At 54.2% G+C, this 17,026-nt stretch overlaps 8 protein-coding genes across 8 annotated transcripts; 6 read left to right on the forward strand and 2 right to left on the reverse strand.

The window, feature by feature from the left end:
* Positions 1-273: 273 nt before the first annotated feature.
* Positions 274-453, reverse strand: BAUCODRAFT_53356 (uncharacterized protein; the record flags this gene model as incomplete). Its single annotated transcript, XM_007682258.1, has 1 exon — positions 274-453. A coding segment is annotated over one exon (180 nt), but the record flags the coding sequence as incomplete, so codon positions are not given.
* Positions 454-651: 198 nt separating this feature from the next.
* On the forward strand, positions 652-2,398 carry BAUCODRAFT_276078 (uncharacterized protein). The gene has a single exon (XM_007682403.1). The coding sequence runs from the start codon at positions 665-667 to the stop codon at positions 2,333-2,335; it is 1,671 nt and encodes a 556-aa protein (XP_007680593.1). The 5' UTR covers positions 652-664; the 3' UTR covers positions 2,336-2,398.
* Positions 2,399-2,949: 551 nt separating this feature from the next.
* Positions 2,950-3,537, forward strand: BAUCODRAFT_276080 (uncharacterized protein). The gene has a single exon (XM_007682404.1). It carries the CDS (start codon positions 3,174-3,176, stop codon positions 3,492-3,494), a length of 321 nt encoding a protein of 106 aa, XP_007680594.1. The 5' UTR covers positions 2,950-3,173; the 3' UTR covers positions 3,495-3,537.
* Positions 3,538-4,130: 593 nt separating this feature from the next.
* On the forward strand, positions 4,131-4,307 carry BAUCODRAFT_126113 (uncharacterized protein; the record flags this gene model as incomplete). Its single annotated transcript, XM_007682405.1, has 1 exon — positions 4,131-4,307. The coding sequence occupies one exon, from the start codon at positions 4,131-4,133 to the stop codon at positions 4,305-4,307; it is 177 nt and encodes a 58-aa protein (XP_007680595.1).
* A 26-nt stretch (positions 4,308-4,333) lies between these two features.
* Positions 4,334-7,443, forward strand: BAUCODRAFT_27452 (uncharacterized protein; the record flags this gene model as incomplete). Its single annotated transcript, XM_007682104.1, has 4 exons — positions 4,334-4,639; positions 4,793-4,923; positions 4,987-5,262; positions 5,391-7,443. The coding sequence occupies 4 exons, from the start codon at positions 4,334-4,336 to the stop codon at positions 7,441-7,443; spliced, it is 2,766 nt and encodes a 921-aa protein (XP_007680294.1).
* Positions 7,444-8,016: 573 nt separating this feature from the next.
* BAUCODRAFT_134026 (uncharacterized protein) lies at positions 8,017-10,228 on the reverse strand. The gene is made up of 2 exons (XM_007682406.1): positions 9,718-10,228; positions 8,017-9,662 (listed from the first exon to the last, which is right to left on the reverse strand). Exons 1-2 carry the CDS (start codon positions 10,172-10,174, stop codon positions 8,140-8,142), a joined length of 1,980 nt encoding a protein of 659 aa, XP_007680596.1. The 5' UTR covers positions 10,175-10,228; the 3' UTR covers positions 8,017-8,139.
* A 92-nt stretch (positions 10,229-10,320) lies between these two features.
* Positions 10,321-11,746, forward strand: BAUCODRAFT_38125 (uncharacterized protein). The gene is made up of 4 exons (XM_007682150.1): positions 10,321-10,592; positions 10,673-10,847; positions 10,904-11,250; positions 11,316-11,746. The coding sequence occupies exons 1-4, from the start codon at positions 10,435-10,437 to the stop codon at positions 11,326-11,328; spliced, it is 693 nt and encodes a 230-aa protein (XP_007680340.1). The 5' UTR covers positions 10,321-10,434; the 3' UTR covers positions 11,329-11,746.
* A 1,646-nt stretch (positions 11,747-13,392) lies between these two features.
* BAUCODRAFT_77902 (uncharacterized protein) lies at positions 13,393-16,057 on the forward strand (the record flags this gene model as incomplete). The annotated part of the gene is made up of 2 exons (XM_007682286.1): positions 13,393-13,737; positions 13,790-16,057. The coding sequence occupies 2 exons, from the start codon at positions 13,393-13,395 to the stop codon at positions 16,055-16,057; spliced, it is 2,613 nt and encodes an 870-aa protein (XP_007680476.1).
* Positions 16,058-17,026: the final 969 nt, after the last annotated feature.

Here is a 17,026-nt window from a genome sequence, read left to right on the forward strand (position 1 = left end):
TCATGCCTGGAGGAAAGCCTTGGGGTGGTGGAGGGAAGCCAGGTGGAAGAGGTGGCATCCCTCTTCCGAACGGCATAGGTGGCATACCTACGAATACTGTTAGTGACGGATTCGTAGCAAGCTCCATTACTTCGACGACTAACCTGGTGGCATCCCAGGCGGCATACCTAGTGGCATGCCCGGCGCACCCATCATGCCTGGCGGGGCCATCCCCGGCGGCGCACCCATACCGAAGCCTCCTTGCTGCAGCATTGGGTTCTCCGCTCCTTGACCCGCAGCGTTGTAGCTCGAAGTGATCGAGTCGATGACTGACTGCGCCTTCTCGTGCCCGATCTGCTGGTAGTAGTCGACTACATTTCGAAGGTGGTTGCGGCCGCTGTTGTGAGCTTTCCGCACGCTCATCGAATCGTGGGTGAGGTAGACATCGCAGTAGTCACAGAAGTACTTCGGCATGGCGAGTCGTATATCGATGGGTTGCTACAGAGCTACTGCGCCTGGCGGTACTGTAAGGGTAGCGTCGCTTGGATCTCGAATATTGGAGCGGAAGGCGGCGCGGACAGTGCGGATGCTAACTGCAAGCGACGTTAGCGCGACACGCTAGGCTCACGTCGTGACTGACGACAAGGGTACCACCACTGATTCTCCTTCAACCAGAGATCTCAGGATGGGCGTCAAGGGTGTCGCGTTCGCGTCTCGATATGAAGATGGAACTCGATCACCCCAAAGCAGAAGAGAACACCGCTCACAGCGCTCAAACCGCCAGATAAAGCCACTACCTGCGCAAATACTGGATCATTGCAGCATTTGCCTGGAAGAACAACTATTTTCACAAGCCTTTAGCCTTCTCTCGAATGCTCTGACCTCTGGATCGGGTCTGACTTCAGCTACATATGTGCCACCTGTCCAGCATCTTGCACTTGCCGCCACTCTGATCGTACATCCAAAGCTTACAACGCGGACAACCGCGCCCGAGAAGCATGCAGCTGCTGACGATGCTCTGCACTATCTCATTGCAGTCGTCAAGCTACTTGGAAGCTGCGATGCTGAGCTAGCTAAAGCGTTCGACTTTGTCGGAAAAAGCCAGTCCACCTCGCGGTCTAAGCGAGCCGCAAATCGACGGTCAGCCTTAACTGTGGAATGCGGTGCGGCTGATGACGCTAAACTTCGATCGCCGTACGTTGACGGTGACGCACTCTGGACTAATGCGGACGACTTTTGGAGCGTTGTAGGGTGGGCTTTAAACTGTTCGGTAGCGCACAAGCACCGCTGGGAGCGATGGAAAGTGTGGCTCGATTTGATGTTATGTGTCTTGGACGATGACTTACAAGGACACATGGCGACGGGTTCCGTCTCAGAAAGTCTGCTAGCCCATTATCTTCACCCCATCGGGGAGGGTAGGAACAACAAGCGTAGACTTATGCGAGCTATTCTAGCGGACGGCAAACAGAGAAGCCTTGCCGAGTTCCATGAGATCTGGCCGAACGAGACAAAGCTGCCTATGGAGAAGGACAATGACACTCGGATTGGCAAGAAGCGGAAGCTCGATCTTGATAACAACGACTTCGGTGACTACTACGACAACTCCGACGCCGACAGCCCAGATGACTCTCTGCAGGAATCTATGTCTGCAACGGGCTTTTTCAAGGGTGCCCGAAGTCGACATGGGCCCGACGACTGGTCTGCAAGAGATGCTAGCGACGATGATACCACCGCATCCATATTGATGGAAGACAAAGACTCCGGTAGTCGAAGCATTAATGCATTTGGTGGTATCGAGTCGATCCACGTTCGACAGCGCTTTCTTGCAATGCTCATCGCTCTCTGTCATCATGATCCAACGGCTTTCCTGGACACTGAGGATCTATTCGATCTACTTACCGAATTCTTGCGCCCGCTGCCTTTGCCAGTCTTTCAGCAATTCGTGCTACCAACCACAACGTACCTTGATCCTGACGCTCATAGCTCGCTGAACCAGATGCTACTCCGTGCATTGCTTAGTAACAATGCACCAGCATACGATGAGAACGCTTTGACGCAAGATGACTTCGAGACACACTATGCGCCGTACCCCGCAAACACAACAGGGGTGACGGACAACGCCAAAGTGAGCTTGATTATTGAGGACCTGCTGCGTCTGCTATGGCACAGCGGAAAGCTCGCGCCCAGTGAGAAGCTACGCAATGCTGTGGAGGCGGGCAATGATGCGAGGAGAGAAAAGGTCATTTCCGGTGGAAGGCGCAAGACAGGCGCAAAGGTAGTAGACGCTGAGGAAGCGGTAGCGACTTTAGAGCATTCGGCGGAAAGGATGCGACTCTGCGTGGCTATGTTGGCTTGAGAGCACTTGGTAATGGCTGCAGCATTCCGCTACCAGCGCTGCATAGTCCGCAAAGTACTCTACAGTGACCGTCTAAGCAAGCAGTATCAAGCACGGCACATAGTAACGGCGCACCACTCATGCGCCTCAGTGATTGTGCGGCTCACGTGACATTACATAATCGCTCGATCGAGGGCTGGGAGGCTTGCAGATCTTAAAACACCCGCAGCCATTCCGCAACGGCTGATTCGGCGGACTGTTGGCCCTGGTCATCCTGCTTGCTAAAATTGCACGTTCTCTGCAGGGTTTAGCAACGTTCGGACGATGATACCGTGATGCCGCATAATACGACGGTTGCCCTAGGCCATGCTCGGTACCGGTATGATCGACATCAAAAGAACGTGGAGCCATGTGGAGGCATGGGCCAGGTAAGCCGATCTTCGAACAAATGAGAAGGGTCCGATCCTTCGAAACCAACAGCCTGTGAGCAGCCGGTTGCGTCGTGAAGCTACTGCATGTCGCAATGGAACGGGCATCGAATCGAAGTTGTTCCTTTCAGTAAATAAGCTATTCATCCTACGAGTCTATGAGCCAGAATGACACCCTCTCCTTCCTAGAGACCCTCCTGCCGTTTACGGTGAAGTGCGAAGGCATTGTTTATTGGCAGTTTCGCCACTCAGAGGCCAAGAGACGTTGTTGTGACAGTCAGATCACACAAGGCAGATGACAGGGCAAACGGCACGGACCCTCCGTGCGTCCACCGGTGAAGACGAAAGCAACGTCTGTAGAAGTGGTTCGCGCAACTTCGCGGACTCCGGTGAAGGCTAGGGTGTGCTCCTCTCTTCGTTGCAGAGAGGAAATGATCTGTCGAGCGGAAAGCCGAGATCAAGGTCGCGAAGGATGTGTGAACAACAAAAGCAAGCTTGACCGACGGAGAATTGGCGGACGTCGCGCGAGCAAGCGCCGTAAGGTGCAGGTATTGCGGTCAATCAAAGAGCAGAACCTTGCAGCTGAGAGCGATCATTCCCCTCTACATGCATCGCGCATCTCCATGTGCAACATTTCGCCGGGTCTGCTCCAGGGGCGCCACGCCTACAGGACACAGAAGGGTGCCGAAAGAGTGGGCCTGCCATGTGCCTCAACAGTCATCATCAACGCCGATCAAGATGCGTGGCTTTGATGGCCTGTATGGGAGCTGGGCCGGAAGTTAGAATGTGTTTGTTCGGCGCCCGGTCAGGCTGTGCACGTTTCATATTGCTTCGCCGTTATAATCTCATACTGTTTGTAACTGCTGGGACCTGCAGAATGATGTACTTGCGCATGTAGTTGATGCTATTGATGTTGGGGCTTGGCCGAAGCGTCCATCGCCTTGGCCAAAACTCACCTAGCGTGACGCTTCTCGGTGCCTGCCGCGCTACTGGACTGCACCTCCGCATCACGGATTGTTTCTCACTAGTAAAGAAAGCCGTGCGAGTTCTGGCGGGAGGCTGGTGGGCGTGTCGTGCCCTACTCGTCGGCACCGAAGAGGACCACATCTGTTGTCGCAGGATCGTGCCAGACGTGCTCAGCCTGTGTCCTGTGCAATTTGCTTGCCTATGAACAAGCTCGCTCTATCTTTGATCGACATGTGCGGCTGGCAGATGTAATTCCGCCAAGGGTGCCGTCTGTACATCTAGCCTTTCTGCCTTTCTCAGCTCTTCAAGGCGGTGCTTCCGAACTGTTACTATTCCCACAACCCCTACCGTTTTCGGTACAGAGCCTAACGTTCTTCTGGCTAGCAGCCTGCTTTCTGCCACCAGATTGGCCGCCGGGCTTGATGAGGGTCCATCAACTGTACATCGCTTGTGTCGCAGTCCTGCGACTCGAAGCGTTGCGACAATTCCCGGGCTATCGCGCGACCCACGCTGCTCCCCCGTCTGCGGCTACTCTGGCTCTCTGTTGGTCAGAGCTTGAGGCGGAGACTGCTCCCGGCTTTCCTGACCTCGAACACTGAAACGTATATCATCCGGCCATCCCAACATGCAGCCAGAGGCGCCTACCGAGCAGGGACCCTCTACTGAGGATTCCGAGAACCTTCCGCCAGCTGCCAAACGCCGTCGTCAGTCCCCTCTGGATGTGCCTGAATCAAGCAATGCTCCGTCTGTCGCTAAAGGATTGGTCGACGTAGTAACTCATAGCCCCCAAAGCCGGGAGGAATCCGCCCGGGAAGCCGAAATGCAGCGCTCAGCTTCACCCCAAGACAGTTCCATCAGGTACACTCGGACAGGTAGAGTCAGCAGGGCCTCAAAAGGGCAGCGTGTGCACGACTGCAAGGCTTGTGGAAAGGTCAGTCTGTGCCAACCAGGTCCAAATCGTCCTGTCTGTATCGACTTTCCCAAGCGTTAATGTTGGGAACACAACGAACCCTTATCCTACCTTGATACACTTTCCTCTACTTGCAGGATTCGGCCTACGGCGTGGTTGCTAACTCGTCGCCAGATCTATACTCGCGCGGAGCACCTCCGACGCCACGAGCAGAACCACAAGCCTGGTGCTTTCCTATGCGACGTTCCACGCTGTGGCAGATCGTTCTATAGGGAAGACCTTCTGACTCGGCACAAGGAGCGGCAGTGCGTGATGCCATAACATAGTACCAACACTATTACACCGTTGGCTGACCGGTTGTGATGTAGCAATGATCCTCTTAATCCGCCGACGCGTAGGGCGTCCATAACCAGTCATATATCCCCGACAGATGGCGGTCCACCAACCATTGTTACCGCAGGGCAGGCTACGCCTTCACTACCAGCGCCAATCCGTGGTGATCTTAATGGCGACACCCTCCCGGACGTCTTGCGCGCCAACGGTCCTGCAACAGCACCACAAGCAGCGCCGTCGGTCAGGTATGATACTCCAAGACTATTTCGTGAGCCTCAATCATTGAGCAGTTTCTTCGACTTTCTTGCGTTGTGAGTTTCCTACTGTTCGGTCTAGTGCGAACACTGTTGGTGTAAGCCAACATTTTCTTCCTCTATTTAACCTCCCTTTCTTGCTACATTTGCCCGCAATGACAATCACCGCTCAATAACACTAACAGATGGCGGTACAGAGAGCCTCGCGCAAAGGCACCCTGGGAGCTTCCGGTAGGGCCACCAGTGATCATCAGCGTTGAGACATCCGGCGTTCCATATGCGGAATATCCATATGGTGTGCTTTTTGACCCATCGCCGCCCTACTCACCATCCGGCTACACGTCGCCAACAAATGAGTACTCCTACTCCTGGGGCGGACCTTACTACAATCAGCCGAGCTCAGGACGGACGCGACATGGCTCAAGCGCTGACGTTTACGGACAGGCGCTGGCTACCTCTTCACGATCGCCGCTTTCAGCTGGGAGCTCATCCGCGCATATGCATCACTGGGGTGCTTGTAGTCAGAGCCCGGCTGGTCTCCAGCACTTGCCGTCCACGTCAAGCTCAGAGGGCGTCTTCGCGGCCGACCCTCTAGAACGCATCTTGAGCGCACACATGGTCCCGGTTTTCTCCAATGGCGTACTCCGTATGATTACAGCTGAAGAGCGAGACCTAATTGAGACGGATGAGCTGCTGATACCGACTGGATCGCCACCAGTGTCAATGGAAGACTTCACTCTGGATACGAATCCACTAAGCAATGAAAGCCGTTATGCAGAAGCATACTGGGAGCAAATTCATCCTCTCTTCCCGGTAGTACACAAGCCGACCTTCGACCTCCGAAGCGCATCTCCCCTTCTTCGGGCAGCTATGTTCGCCCTTGGCGCACACACGCAGCGGAACCATGTGGATATGAACAATGCAAGAGTTATACACGAGCAATGCACGAGAACGTTGAAGAAGCGGAGCGCGAGTACATGGCATACCTATCGCCCCTGCGACATGCAGGCGATCTTCCTATGCGAAGTCTTTGCCGTCTTCAAGTGTCGCCGGCCGCCCTTACACCTCTCAAAAAATTTCGAGGACGTCTACCGGCTGTTAGTGGCCGACTATGACGCTATGACGCCCGAGACAGCGACTCCATTGAATGATAGCCCGCTTCAGTCACGAACCTACAGCAGCAACCTAGCAGACTCCATGCAATCAGACATTGACGCCCAATGCAAAAGGCGGTTGCTGCACGCATGTTACATTCTAGACCAGCAGCACGTGATGCTCTTTGGTCGACAGCCGACGGATTGCCTTTCGAGCTCTGTAGGTGGCCTTATTGGCTTGAACCTTCCTATGCTGATGGAACAATCGTTCTTCGATGCGCTACCCGAAGACCAGCTCGCCAAGCGTCTCCAGGATGGACGCCCTGACCTAGCCCAACAGCAACAGGTATACCATGTCCTGGCAGCAGTACCAACAATGCTGAACACCTTAGCCCAACCGCATGACACCCTGCAGTCGATGTTGATGTTGGCCTGCCTCACAGATACGAAGCATGACTTGATAACGCTGGGTTTTGACGATGACGCGGACCTCAGCGCTGTTCTCAATGCCATCGAACAGACACCACGTATGCGGCTCGCTTATCACACGCTCATGCTTGCTCGGAACACGCCAATCCGAGACCTTCTGGCGGTTGCGGGCGAGTCGTGGGTGGTTGGAGAGAAGCTTAGCTCCGCAGACCAGTACATCGCGGCACAGCTCGCGGCGAGAGACTGGGCGGCGACTACCGTCCTGACAGGCTTGCCTGGACACGGCGGCGCGGACCAGGCCCGGTCGCCAGCCCAGCGAGCTGTCTTCCACGCCCTCCAGATTCTGGGCATCCACTCATCGCACCCGGAGACTGGCTTACTGTTCCAAGAATGGAGCGTCTACCTCGCCGCAGTGGTGATCTGGGCACGCAGTTACTTTTCAACCAGTGAGGCGCGCCGAAAACCACGCCTGTCGGTACCGAGCCCTACCGAGCCGAAGCTGCCAATACTAGAGCTGGATGCGTGCGTAGCTGCCCTCATCACTGCCGGGCCGTCGGCAGTGATAAGCTGGATCTCCGCTCGCCACGCGTTGATGTGGGCGAAAAGTCAGATCGAAAAGGTTGACATACTGCACAACTGTGGTCTCACGAATGGCGCGCTCGATATTTTGGGCAAGCTCATCACCCGTGGTAATGAGGACGGCTGGTTTGCATGATTCAATGAGCCTTGCTAAGTTTATTTGGACGTTTTATGATGATTGTGCGTTTGATGGCGGCCTTCTTCTAGATACCCTTCTCGCATTTTGCTACCTTAGCATTGCTTTCACCCACAATGTCCTGATGTTCTCCGAGTCTACGAGCCAATTCCTGTAACGGACGGTATCGCACATGATGTCCATTTACTAATTCGCAGCCTTCTTGGGCATCATTGAGCTGAGCGGCCAGAGGCTGTGCCCAGCGAGCGAGTAACGAGGACGAAAACGGAGAAGGAACTTGGGAGGAAGTTAAAGCATCTGTGTGTGGGCAGAAGAGTGTCGGGTAGTCGCGAAAGAGTACATGAGCTTGTCCGAAGGCGCGTCTTTACAGATCGGTAATGCGTTTTTGGTAAGGATCGATTAACCTAACTCCTCCCGCCGGAGCTTGAGCCCGGGAAGCTGCCGTGCGGGAAGTGTAGACGCACAAAATTGTGTTAGGATGATTGCAAGCTCTGCGTTGAGGGTCAGGCAGAGAACGAAGGAGCGGAGACGGGCTTGTATCGACAGCAGAGTGACGGAGCTCACGCTGGAGATGGAAGAGAGTGATAAAGCAAAGTGGAGTCGCCCTCAGGTAAAGCCCGAGGACTTTATATACTGCGTGCACATCGAAAGTACTAGAAAGGTTGATGATCAAGCGCAGGCGCGACTTCGTTTACACTACTTAGCAAAGAAGGTCTGGAAAGCCTTGTTATCAATGGATACATTCCCCACCGCCCTCAATTTCCGCCTTCCCTCCTTCTGCTTCTCCAACAACTTCCTCCGGCGTGAGGCGTCTGCAGCATGCAGCTTCGCCGTAACATCCTTGCGAAACGGCTTCAGCGTCTCCCGCGCCACAATGCGCTTGCCCACCACCGCCTGAATGACGACCTCGAACATCTGCCGATCAACGTGCTCCTTGAACTTCTCCACCCACTGCTTGCCTAACCGTTCGGCTTGCGAAGAGTGCACCACGCGAGCTACGGCATCCACGGGGACTTTGTTGACATGGAGCTGGAGCTTGGCGATGGCGCTGTGGCGGTAACCGGCCTCTTCGTAGTCGAGGGAGGCGTAGCCTTTCGTGGCGGATTTGAGCTTGCCAAAGAAGTCATCAACAAGTCGTTCGAGGGGCAGAAGGTATTTAAGGATGACTTGGGTGGCGGTGAAGAAGGAAAGGCTTTGCTGCTCGCCGCGGTTGGCTTCGCATAACTCGATCACCTTGCCGAGGTAGTCTTCGGGTAGTGTAATTGTGGCGGTGATGTAGGGTTCTTGCAACTCTGTGATCTTGCCGTGGTATTGTTGACTGTTGGGTTCTGGGAAGTCATTCGGGTTGCTGATGATTTCTTCTCTGCCATCTTTCCAAATGACCTTGAAGGGAACTGAGGGTGGGGTGATGATGATGCTAGCTCCGTGTTCCTGTCGCAAGCGATCCTCGAACACGGAGCAGTGAAGAGTGCCGAGGAAGCCAAGTCGCCACCCTGCGCCCAGCGCTTCACTGCTCTCCTTAGTGATTGTAATGCTCCGATCGTTTAAAGTGACTTGATTGATACTGTCCTCGAGATGTGCGTAGTCGCTCTGATCGGTCGGAAAAGCGGCGACGAACACCATGCTTTGTGGCTCTTCAAAGCCTGGCAGAGGCGTGACATCCTTGACACTGCCCACCGTAGTAAATGTGTCGCCTAGCTTCGCCTCCTTAATTCTTTTCATTCCAGGATTGAAGTAGACGTATCCGACTTGTCCAGCACGTAGGCACGTCTGTGGCGTCTCAAATGGGTACAAGATGCCGACCTCGCCCACGATGTACTCCAGTTCCGTAGCGAAAGAAAAGATCCGGTCGCCAGGTCGAAGCGTACCATCAAAGATGCGAACGAGCAGTATAACACCCTTATAGTTATCATACCAGCTGTCCACAAGGAGTACTTTGAGTGGGGCGCGCTCGTCGCCTTTCGGCGCCGGTATCTGCTCGATAATCGTAGGCAGAAGCTTTTCAACGTTCAGACCCGTCTTTGCAGAGACCATGACGGCATTGCTAGCATCGATCTCGAAGGTGTCACGGAGCTGGTTCAGCGTTCTTTGTGGGTCAGCAGAGGGTAAATCGACCTTGTTCAGCACGGGCACAAGAGTAAGGTCTTGCGCGAAGGCGAGGTAGAAGTTTGAGACTGTCTGCGCCTGCACGCCCTGAGATGCGTCAACTAACAGTATTGCTGTCATCCAAGTCAGCTGCGCTCGTATATCGAACAGAATGAAATTGGGTAGTACCTCCTCCACAGCTAGCATAACTTCTACTGACTTCAGAGCGGAAGTCCACGTGCCCGGGAGTATCGACCAGATGGAGCAGGTAGTCATCACCATTGCTGTTCCAGAGCATGGAACAGGTCTGCGCTTTGACTGTGATGCCTCGTTCTCTTTCTACATCCAGCTTGTCCAATATCTGCTTGTTTCCTCCGGGCTGGATGGTGCCCGTGAGTTCAAGTAGGCGATCGCTGAGGGTTGACTTGCCATGGTCGACATGGGCGACAATGCAGAAGTTCCGGAAGCGTGATATGGGGATTGCAGCTATGCGCTGTTCCAACTCAGACTGCACCTTGCGTAGGGCGGCCCTCAAAGAGGTCGTCGAGGTGAAATGTCGCAAGCCACGGCGACCTGCGAATATTGGTACGCTTCGGTGCGCATACAAGCGTAATGCTTTATGTGTCGCTTGATAACATTGTCGCATTTAGCATCCTACAACCGCTTCTGCCAGTGATCCGTCGCTCAAAGTGTAACTACCAATATCGGGCTCATGAGCGAAGTTCAGTTCTGCCAAGACCGCGTTACTCCTAACAACCACAAGTCAACACTCGGTTCGGCGGCGACCAACAGCGGAGGCGATACAGCGCAACATCTTATCGAAAGGGATACCGACAAAAGTCCAGTGATTTGCTCAGCTACCAGAGACTCACGTGTGGGCCACTCAGCACGCCACGATCAACAACCATGCCTTCAGCCGTACCGCCACCAACCGCAAGTGACAAGTCGAAGCTGCACAAATTGGCCTTGAGGGGCGCTTCGAAAACCATCGTAGAATTCTTCGACTTCGCTTGCAATACGATACTATTTCAACGAGGCGTCTATCCTCCCGAAGACTTCACTACGTACGTTGTTCGGCCGCCCAGCCGGCTCTTGCGCTCAAAGCATTGCCAAAACACCTCGCCCGACGCTGACACTACCACAGCGTCAAGAAATATGGCCTCAATATGATGACAACGTGCGATGACCAAGTGAAAGCGTATGTCAAGAAGATCATGAGCCAATTGAGTAGATGGATGCAGAAGTCGAAGATCTCCAAGCTTGTCATTGTCATCACGTCGAGGGAGACCGGTGAGCACATAGAGCGGTGGCAATTTGATGTATGCTGGCGTGCGCATCATCGCATTCCTCTCAATTGGCAGCTGACAGGGTTTAGGTCAACGTATTTGCGGACCCAAGTAAGCTGAAACATACCAGACTTTCAGATGATAAGGAGAACAGCGCACCCGAATTACAGCAGACCTCTGTAGCAACGGAGAAAAGCGAAGAGGAGACGCAGAAGGAGATCCAGGCACTCTTTCGCCAGATCACAGCGTCCGTCTCGTTCTTACCGATGCTGGACGGCAACTGCACATTCAACGTCCTGGTGTATGCGGACGCTGACAGCGAGGTGCCTCTCGAATGGGGTGACTCGGATGCGAAGGAGGTGAAGAACGCTGAGAAGGTCATGCTCAGGAGCTTTTCGACGAACCATCATAGAATCGACACGGTGGTGAGCTATAGGTATGTAATAAATGGGGCGCCTCCGTAGCGTTACGCGGTCACAGTGACTGATTGTCGAATGGCAGGCTTGCAGAATGAACCTCCAAGCGATGCGCTGCGGCACTCCTAACATTCTGCATTGTCTAATCAGCTGCATCGTGGACATGACCCGGGACGCAGCACGATTCACAGCTTCGAAGTCTCTTACGGATAGACTAGTATTGAGATCAACGTCCAGTGTTCGCACCGTGCCCAGAGTGATCATCGCTGAAGCCGGACCCGTGTGATCCTGCCACTGTTCGGAATATACATTCCTACTTGCGCAATAGCGATAGAAGCATTGTAGGATGTTGGTTGTTGGTATGGATCGTGTGATCTGCACCTTTCGCAGTGGCTGGCTGCGGTTTCGGTTGGCCTCGGTTGTGGCGCACAAGTGCCGTTGAAGGAACGCAGGAACGCGACGTCATTCCAGATCCTAGATCCTAGGATTGCAATAACACAGATCTGTAGCCCCTCGCTTCTTTGAAGCTGTTTCGCACAGTCCTTTGCAGTGAAACTGTGATGACCTTCGCGCTCACCGTCATGTCGCATCCAGACGTGCGAGCGTCGCTCCACAGCAGCGCACCGGAGTTCGGACAAGCTTAGGGGATACGATGAATGGGTTCTGAGCCGGAATGTCACTCTCCTCCGCGGCTCACTTTGATGGATTCATCTCGCAGACCCACGTTGCCGGCGCGCTTTCGACGTTCCGCTTCCACTTCCATCGGTCTTTCTAGAGGGTAGCAATATGAGACATATTTCAGGAACGCGTCCGGTTCTCGTTGCAACGATGACGACGAACCGGAAACGGTTTCGGCGGCCTACCTTTCTGAGCTGCATCCTCGGTATCAGGCGCATGCCCAGCCTATGGAAGACTCAGATGAGTGATGGCTCAAAACACTCTGCACGGGCGGGTCAAACTCTCTGCGTTGAATTTGCATCACAGGACGAATGCGGCAAGAGCCCGGACGCCGAGAATAATTTCTTGGCACGAAGTGGAGCCGCACAGCTTGAGGAGGCACCGGCACTATGCCGAGCTACCTTCTAGTATGGAAGGCAAAAAGCGGCTAACGATTTACACAACACTATACCATCGCCGATCTGCCTATCTCGAAGAACGTTTCGTAACGGCAACGAAGATTGAACCGGGGCAACGACAACGCTAGGCACGAATTTACCTATCTCCCGGCCTCCACATACATCCCGTCTCAAACTCACACGCAGTATGCTTCCAAACAGCAGGTCTTGCTTGGTCACACTGCCTCATGTGCCTAAGGCTAGGCCGGATACCTGCATACTGCATACTCCTGCTTTGGCAAGGCGGAACAAGTCTTTCGGCTTACCAGCAACCGCTGTTCACTGTGGCTCATAACTTTCGTGGCCGCGGACAATGACGGTAGGCCTGAGCGGCTGTGGTAACGGTCCGTTCAATCCCAACGTGAGACTTCTGGTAGCCTCAAGTCAAAACCTCGAACGGCACCGCATAGACGCACGGATAAGGTAGCTGCCCGTTATCTGGAGTGGACACTGCCAGCATCGCAGAAAGTCTACTGCCGCCCACAAGTCCACATATAGCACGTATGTGGATGTTTAGAGTGATTTCGGACAGGCATTGGCTGCAATGTCACCCGTCTCGGACGTAGGCTCGTTGAGATGCCTCTTACGACTGTCTCACCCTAACCTTGTGGCAAGCTTGTCGCCACTGATCTGAATTGCGGACTACTGGATGGAACAGGGAGGCATTCCGAGTCAAAGCCTGGCGATGTTGAAGCGCTAACATGTTGAGGTAGGTCAAGCACGCCTCTTCTATGGGTCCTGCTGTTGCGAGTCGGAGGCTATAGGTAGGTCGGGCGGCCTGCTACACACTGTCCTTTGTATCTCCTTGTATCAGACGCATTCGCTTGTTCGTCAGTCACCTTCGCTTACATTACCTTGTGAACCGCTCGTTCTTCCGCACCTCGCTGTCAGCGAGTGTCTGCGCCCTGACTTCTCATTCATAACTTCCGTTCTCACTCCCTGTTAAGCTGGTGTTGGAATCTAGCCACACCACATTCAACCATGGGTCTCTTCTCATACATCAAGCCCAGCAAAAAAGATGCTAAGAAGGAGCCCGCAAAGGCAGAGATGACCGAGAAGGCATCGGCGCCTTCCGGCATCACTACTCCAGGCAGTCAAACAATCCCACCAAACCGGTCTGGGGCTGCTACGCCTACCGGCTCACGACCTGCTTCGCTCTATCCGGATGGCGAAATCAGCAGGAACTCTGCGTCCAACCTCAGTGACATTAAGTGCGAGGTCATGGTCAACTGGCTATACCAGCGCCAAATGGAGAGACTGTGGACAGCGGGCGGTTTTGACGAAGGCGTCATGCTGAAGAAGGGTGGAGGTAGCGGGTTTGCCGCCTGCCCTTCGGAACTCCTCGACGAGCCATATGGTTTCGCAAAGTCGATAGAGATGCTCAATGTTCGGGTCAGTAACCTTGAACTGCCTGTGGGGCCAGGCATATGTTAACATCTACCAGTGCGCCATTACCGTCAACACTAGAGTCATCAAGCTCTTCCTTTACAACAATGAGAAGCCCTTTGTACCGCTGAAAGGTGGGCTCCGCCTCCAGGTCCTGCCGGACATGTCATACCTGCCACGCTGCCAAAAGCATCAGTTCGCGGCCTTTATCGCCGACCGCGGTATTATGGTTGTCTGGGATGACGAGCCAAAACATCTCCTTGACCGTGCAGCCAAGATCGAGAAAGAGCTCATGGAGAAGATTTGGGAAGGCGAAGAAGGCGACGCCGACGAGAAGAAGGAGGGTGGTAACATCTCCGTCAACGAAGTCGGTTCGGAAGACGACGTCGAAATGGGTGTCGTGGAGAAGCCACGCAGTGTCGCCATGTGGACGCCGATCACCTGTGCCTTCACCCTAGCACTGACGATCATCTCGGTTGCTTCAGGTTGGGCACACATCGCCCTCGAGGTCAACATCGATCACAACTATACTCGCTTGGCATTCGCCGTGGTCGTCCTTCCGCAAATATGGCTCGGACTATTCTTCTTCCAGTCCCTGGTCTGCAACATATTCCAGCTGATCGGGCCCATTGCGCAGATGAACGGAAACAGCAAGTTCTACAGCGGCCTGAAACCGAAGCACTTGCGTCGTGATGCCAGAGCATTGCCGCATGTCACCATCCAAATGCCGGTCTACAAGGAGGGATTGGAAGCCGTCATAGAGCCTACCGTCCATTCCATCAAGGCTGCTATCTCGACGTACGAGATGCAGGGCGGTACCGCTAACATCTTCGTCAACGACGATGGCATGCAACTCATCTCCGAGCAAGATGCGAAGGCGAGACAGGATTTCTACGACGAGCACAACATTGGCTGGGTGTCGCGACCTAAGCACAACCCTAAGCCAGCAGATGGGTCCGAGCCTTTCCTGCGGCGCGGCAAGTTCAAGAAAGCTTCCAACATGAACTATGCCATGTGGGTCAGCAGTCGTGTCGAGGATCGCTTACTCACCGTCGAGCGCCATGAAGGTTGGACACAGGAAGACGAGGCGCAAGCGTACCGTGACGCCTTAGGTGCCGTTGTAGAGGAAGACCAAGGACGCACCTGGGCCGATGGCAACATTCGGTTCGGCGACTACATCCTCATTATCGACTCTGACACGCGTGTGCCGTCGGACTGTTTCCTGGATGCTGTCTCCGAAATGGAGCAGAGTCCACAAGTCGCCATCATCCAGTACTCTTCCGGCGTCATGAACGTCACCGATTCGTTCTTCGAGCGGGGTATTACCTTCTTCACCAACCTGATCTACACGGCTATCCGTTACGCCGTTGCTAACGGGGACGTTGCGCCGTTCGTCGGTCATAACGCCGTGCTCCGCTGGACGGCGATTCAGGACATCGCCTACGAATGCCAGGATGACAACCGTGAGAAGTTCTGGTCTGAGGCCACCGTGTCCGAGGACTTCGATATGGCGCTCCGCCTGCAATCCGCTGGCTACCTCGTCCGTCTAGGATCGTACCAGGGAGACGGTTTCAAGGAAGGCGTGTCGCTCACAGTCTACGACGAACTCGCTCGTTGGGAGAAGTACGCGTATGGTTGCTCTGAGCTCGTCTTCCACCCGCTGAAGTACTGGGTTGTGCGCGGTCCTTTCACCAAGCTGTTCCGAACCTTCCTCGGCTCGCGTATGCCTTTGCCCTCCAAGATCACTATCTTGGCCTACATCGGAACATACTACGCTCTAGGCTCGGCGTGGATATTGACGCTTGCAAACTACTTCCTCACGGGTTGGTTCAATGGCCACCTGGATCACTACTACATCGACAGCTTCAAGGTCTACTTCGCCATCGTCATTATCTTCTCCGGTCTTGGCAACCTTTCCCTCGCCGTCCTTCGCTACCGCACAGGCGAGAAGGGTCTCTTCCCAGCACTGCTGGAAAACTTCTCTTGGGTACCGCTGCTGACCATCTTCCTGGGCGGTGTCAGTCTGCATGTATCGCAAGCCATCCTTAGCCACCTCTTCGGCATCGACATGAGCTGGGGCGCCACAAGCAAGGAGGCGGAGAACACGACATTCTTCACGGAAGTGCCAAGAATCATCAAAAATTTCAAAGGCACCTTTGTATTCTGCTTTGCCGCTGCGGCCATGATGGCTGTGCTGGCAACGGCCGTCCCAGAACTCTGGCAGATCAAGATCTTCATCGCTATCTTCCCACTGAGCACTGTGATCATTGGGCACTTCTTCTTACCCATTGCGTTAAACCCGAACCTGATGAGGTTCACTTGGTAATCAAGGGATAAAGAGCGCATAGCCTGGCGTTCCGGCAGTCTACCTACAGTCTACATCACACTGTATTGGGCGATTTTAGATATAAATGGATAGCACGCTGCAGTGGCGGGTGTGACGAATACAGAACATAGACACCGGAGTATATTTGGCTTCCAAGCCTAATCATTGTTCATTGCCAACTTGTCAGAAACACATTATTGGCACTGCCTCGTGAGTGGCCCATTGGCGGCCCCTGTCTGCGCATTTTGGCGCACATGTCTTGGCAATGGGAAGTGGAGGTCCGAGAGACTCTTCTTATGATCGAAGATGGCGTTCTGAGACACGCATGTTTTCACCAGCTGAACCTGGGGGGCGCTGGATGACCAAGTGGAGAGCGTTTATCGAGTGGAGGACAAACTCGAAAAGGTTGACAAGGAACGTTGAACGAACAATCTGCGCTTGAAAAGAGGTCATTTTAGCCAATGCCGTTGGCGGTTAGTAGCACCGAGCATAACAAAGGCTATCTCCACAAACCTGGTACGGGTCCGTAGATCTAAACGGACAAGGTTCCACGCTATCAACCGTAACGGTGCGCGGATGCTTGGCTGCGTTCACAACAGCCGCGTGGCACACGGCACACTCTTACGTTAAGATGACCACTAGCCACTGCGCCACTTGCACTATTTGAGATACAGTACTCTGCGATATGACGCCGTAGCGGCGGCGGCGAAGGGTGGTTCAGGAGTACAGGCCCGATGGAGGAATTGCAGGCTCGGCACCGCAAAGAGCAGCGAGACTTGCAAAGCCGAATTACGCAGAAAAAGAAGCAAGCTAGCAAGAAGACACGCAAGGGTGTAAACGATGAGTGTGCAGCCCTAGAAGCAGAGCTGAACACCCGGCAAGCCTCTGAGCTTGCGGCGCTCAATGGTGGGAACTATGCTGAAGATGGCGACTCTGTTGGCGAGGAGGTTGATACCGTAACGTTGCACG

The sequence above is a fragment of the Baudoinia panamericana genome (genome assembly GCF_000338955.1).
Source record: "Baudoinia panamericana UAMH 10762 unplaced genomic scaffold BAUCOscaffold_13, whole genome shotgun sequence".
Lineage (NCBI taxonomy): Eukaryota > Fungi > Ascomycota > Dothideomycetes > Mycosphaerellales > Teratosphaeriaceae > Baudoinia > Baudoinia panamericana.

What these genes read in the sequence shown, in the direction of transcription:
- BAUCODRAFT_276078 (XM_007682403.1), top strand. Translation starts at nt 665, where the DNA reads ATGGGCGTCAAGGGTGTCGCGTTCGCGTCTCGATATGAAGATGGAACT.
- BAUCODRAFT_276080 (XM_007682404.1), top strand. Translation starts at nt 3,174, where the DNA reads ATGATCTGTCGAGCGGAAAGCCGAGATCAAGGTCGCGAAGGATGTGTG.
- BAUCODRAFT_134026 (XM_007682406.1), bottom strand. Translation starts at nt 10,174, where the DNA reads ATGCGACAATGTTATCAAGCGACACATAAAGCATTACGCTTGTATGCG. An exon ending in TTATGCTAGCTGTGGAGGAG is followed by an intron (nt 9,663 to 9,717) that starts GTACTACCCAAT and finishes CTTGGATGACAG; the next exon opens with CAATACTGTTAGTTGACGCA.
- BAUCODRAFT_38125 (XM_007682150.1), top strand. Translation starts at nt 10,435, where the DNA reads ATGCCTTCAGCCGTACCGCCACCAACCGCAAGTGACAAGTCGAAGCTG. An exon ending in CCTCCCGAAGACTTCACTAC is followed by an intron (nt 10,593 to 10,672) that starts GTACGTTGTTCG and finishes ACACTACCACAG; the next exon opens with CGTCAAGAAATATGGCCTCA. An exon ending in TAGAGCGGTGGCAATTTGAT is followed by an intron (nt 10,848 to 10,903) that starts GTATGCTGGCGT and finishes GACAGGGTTTAG; the next exon opens with GTCAACGTATTTGCGGACCC.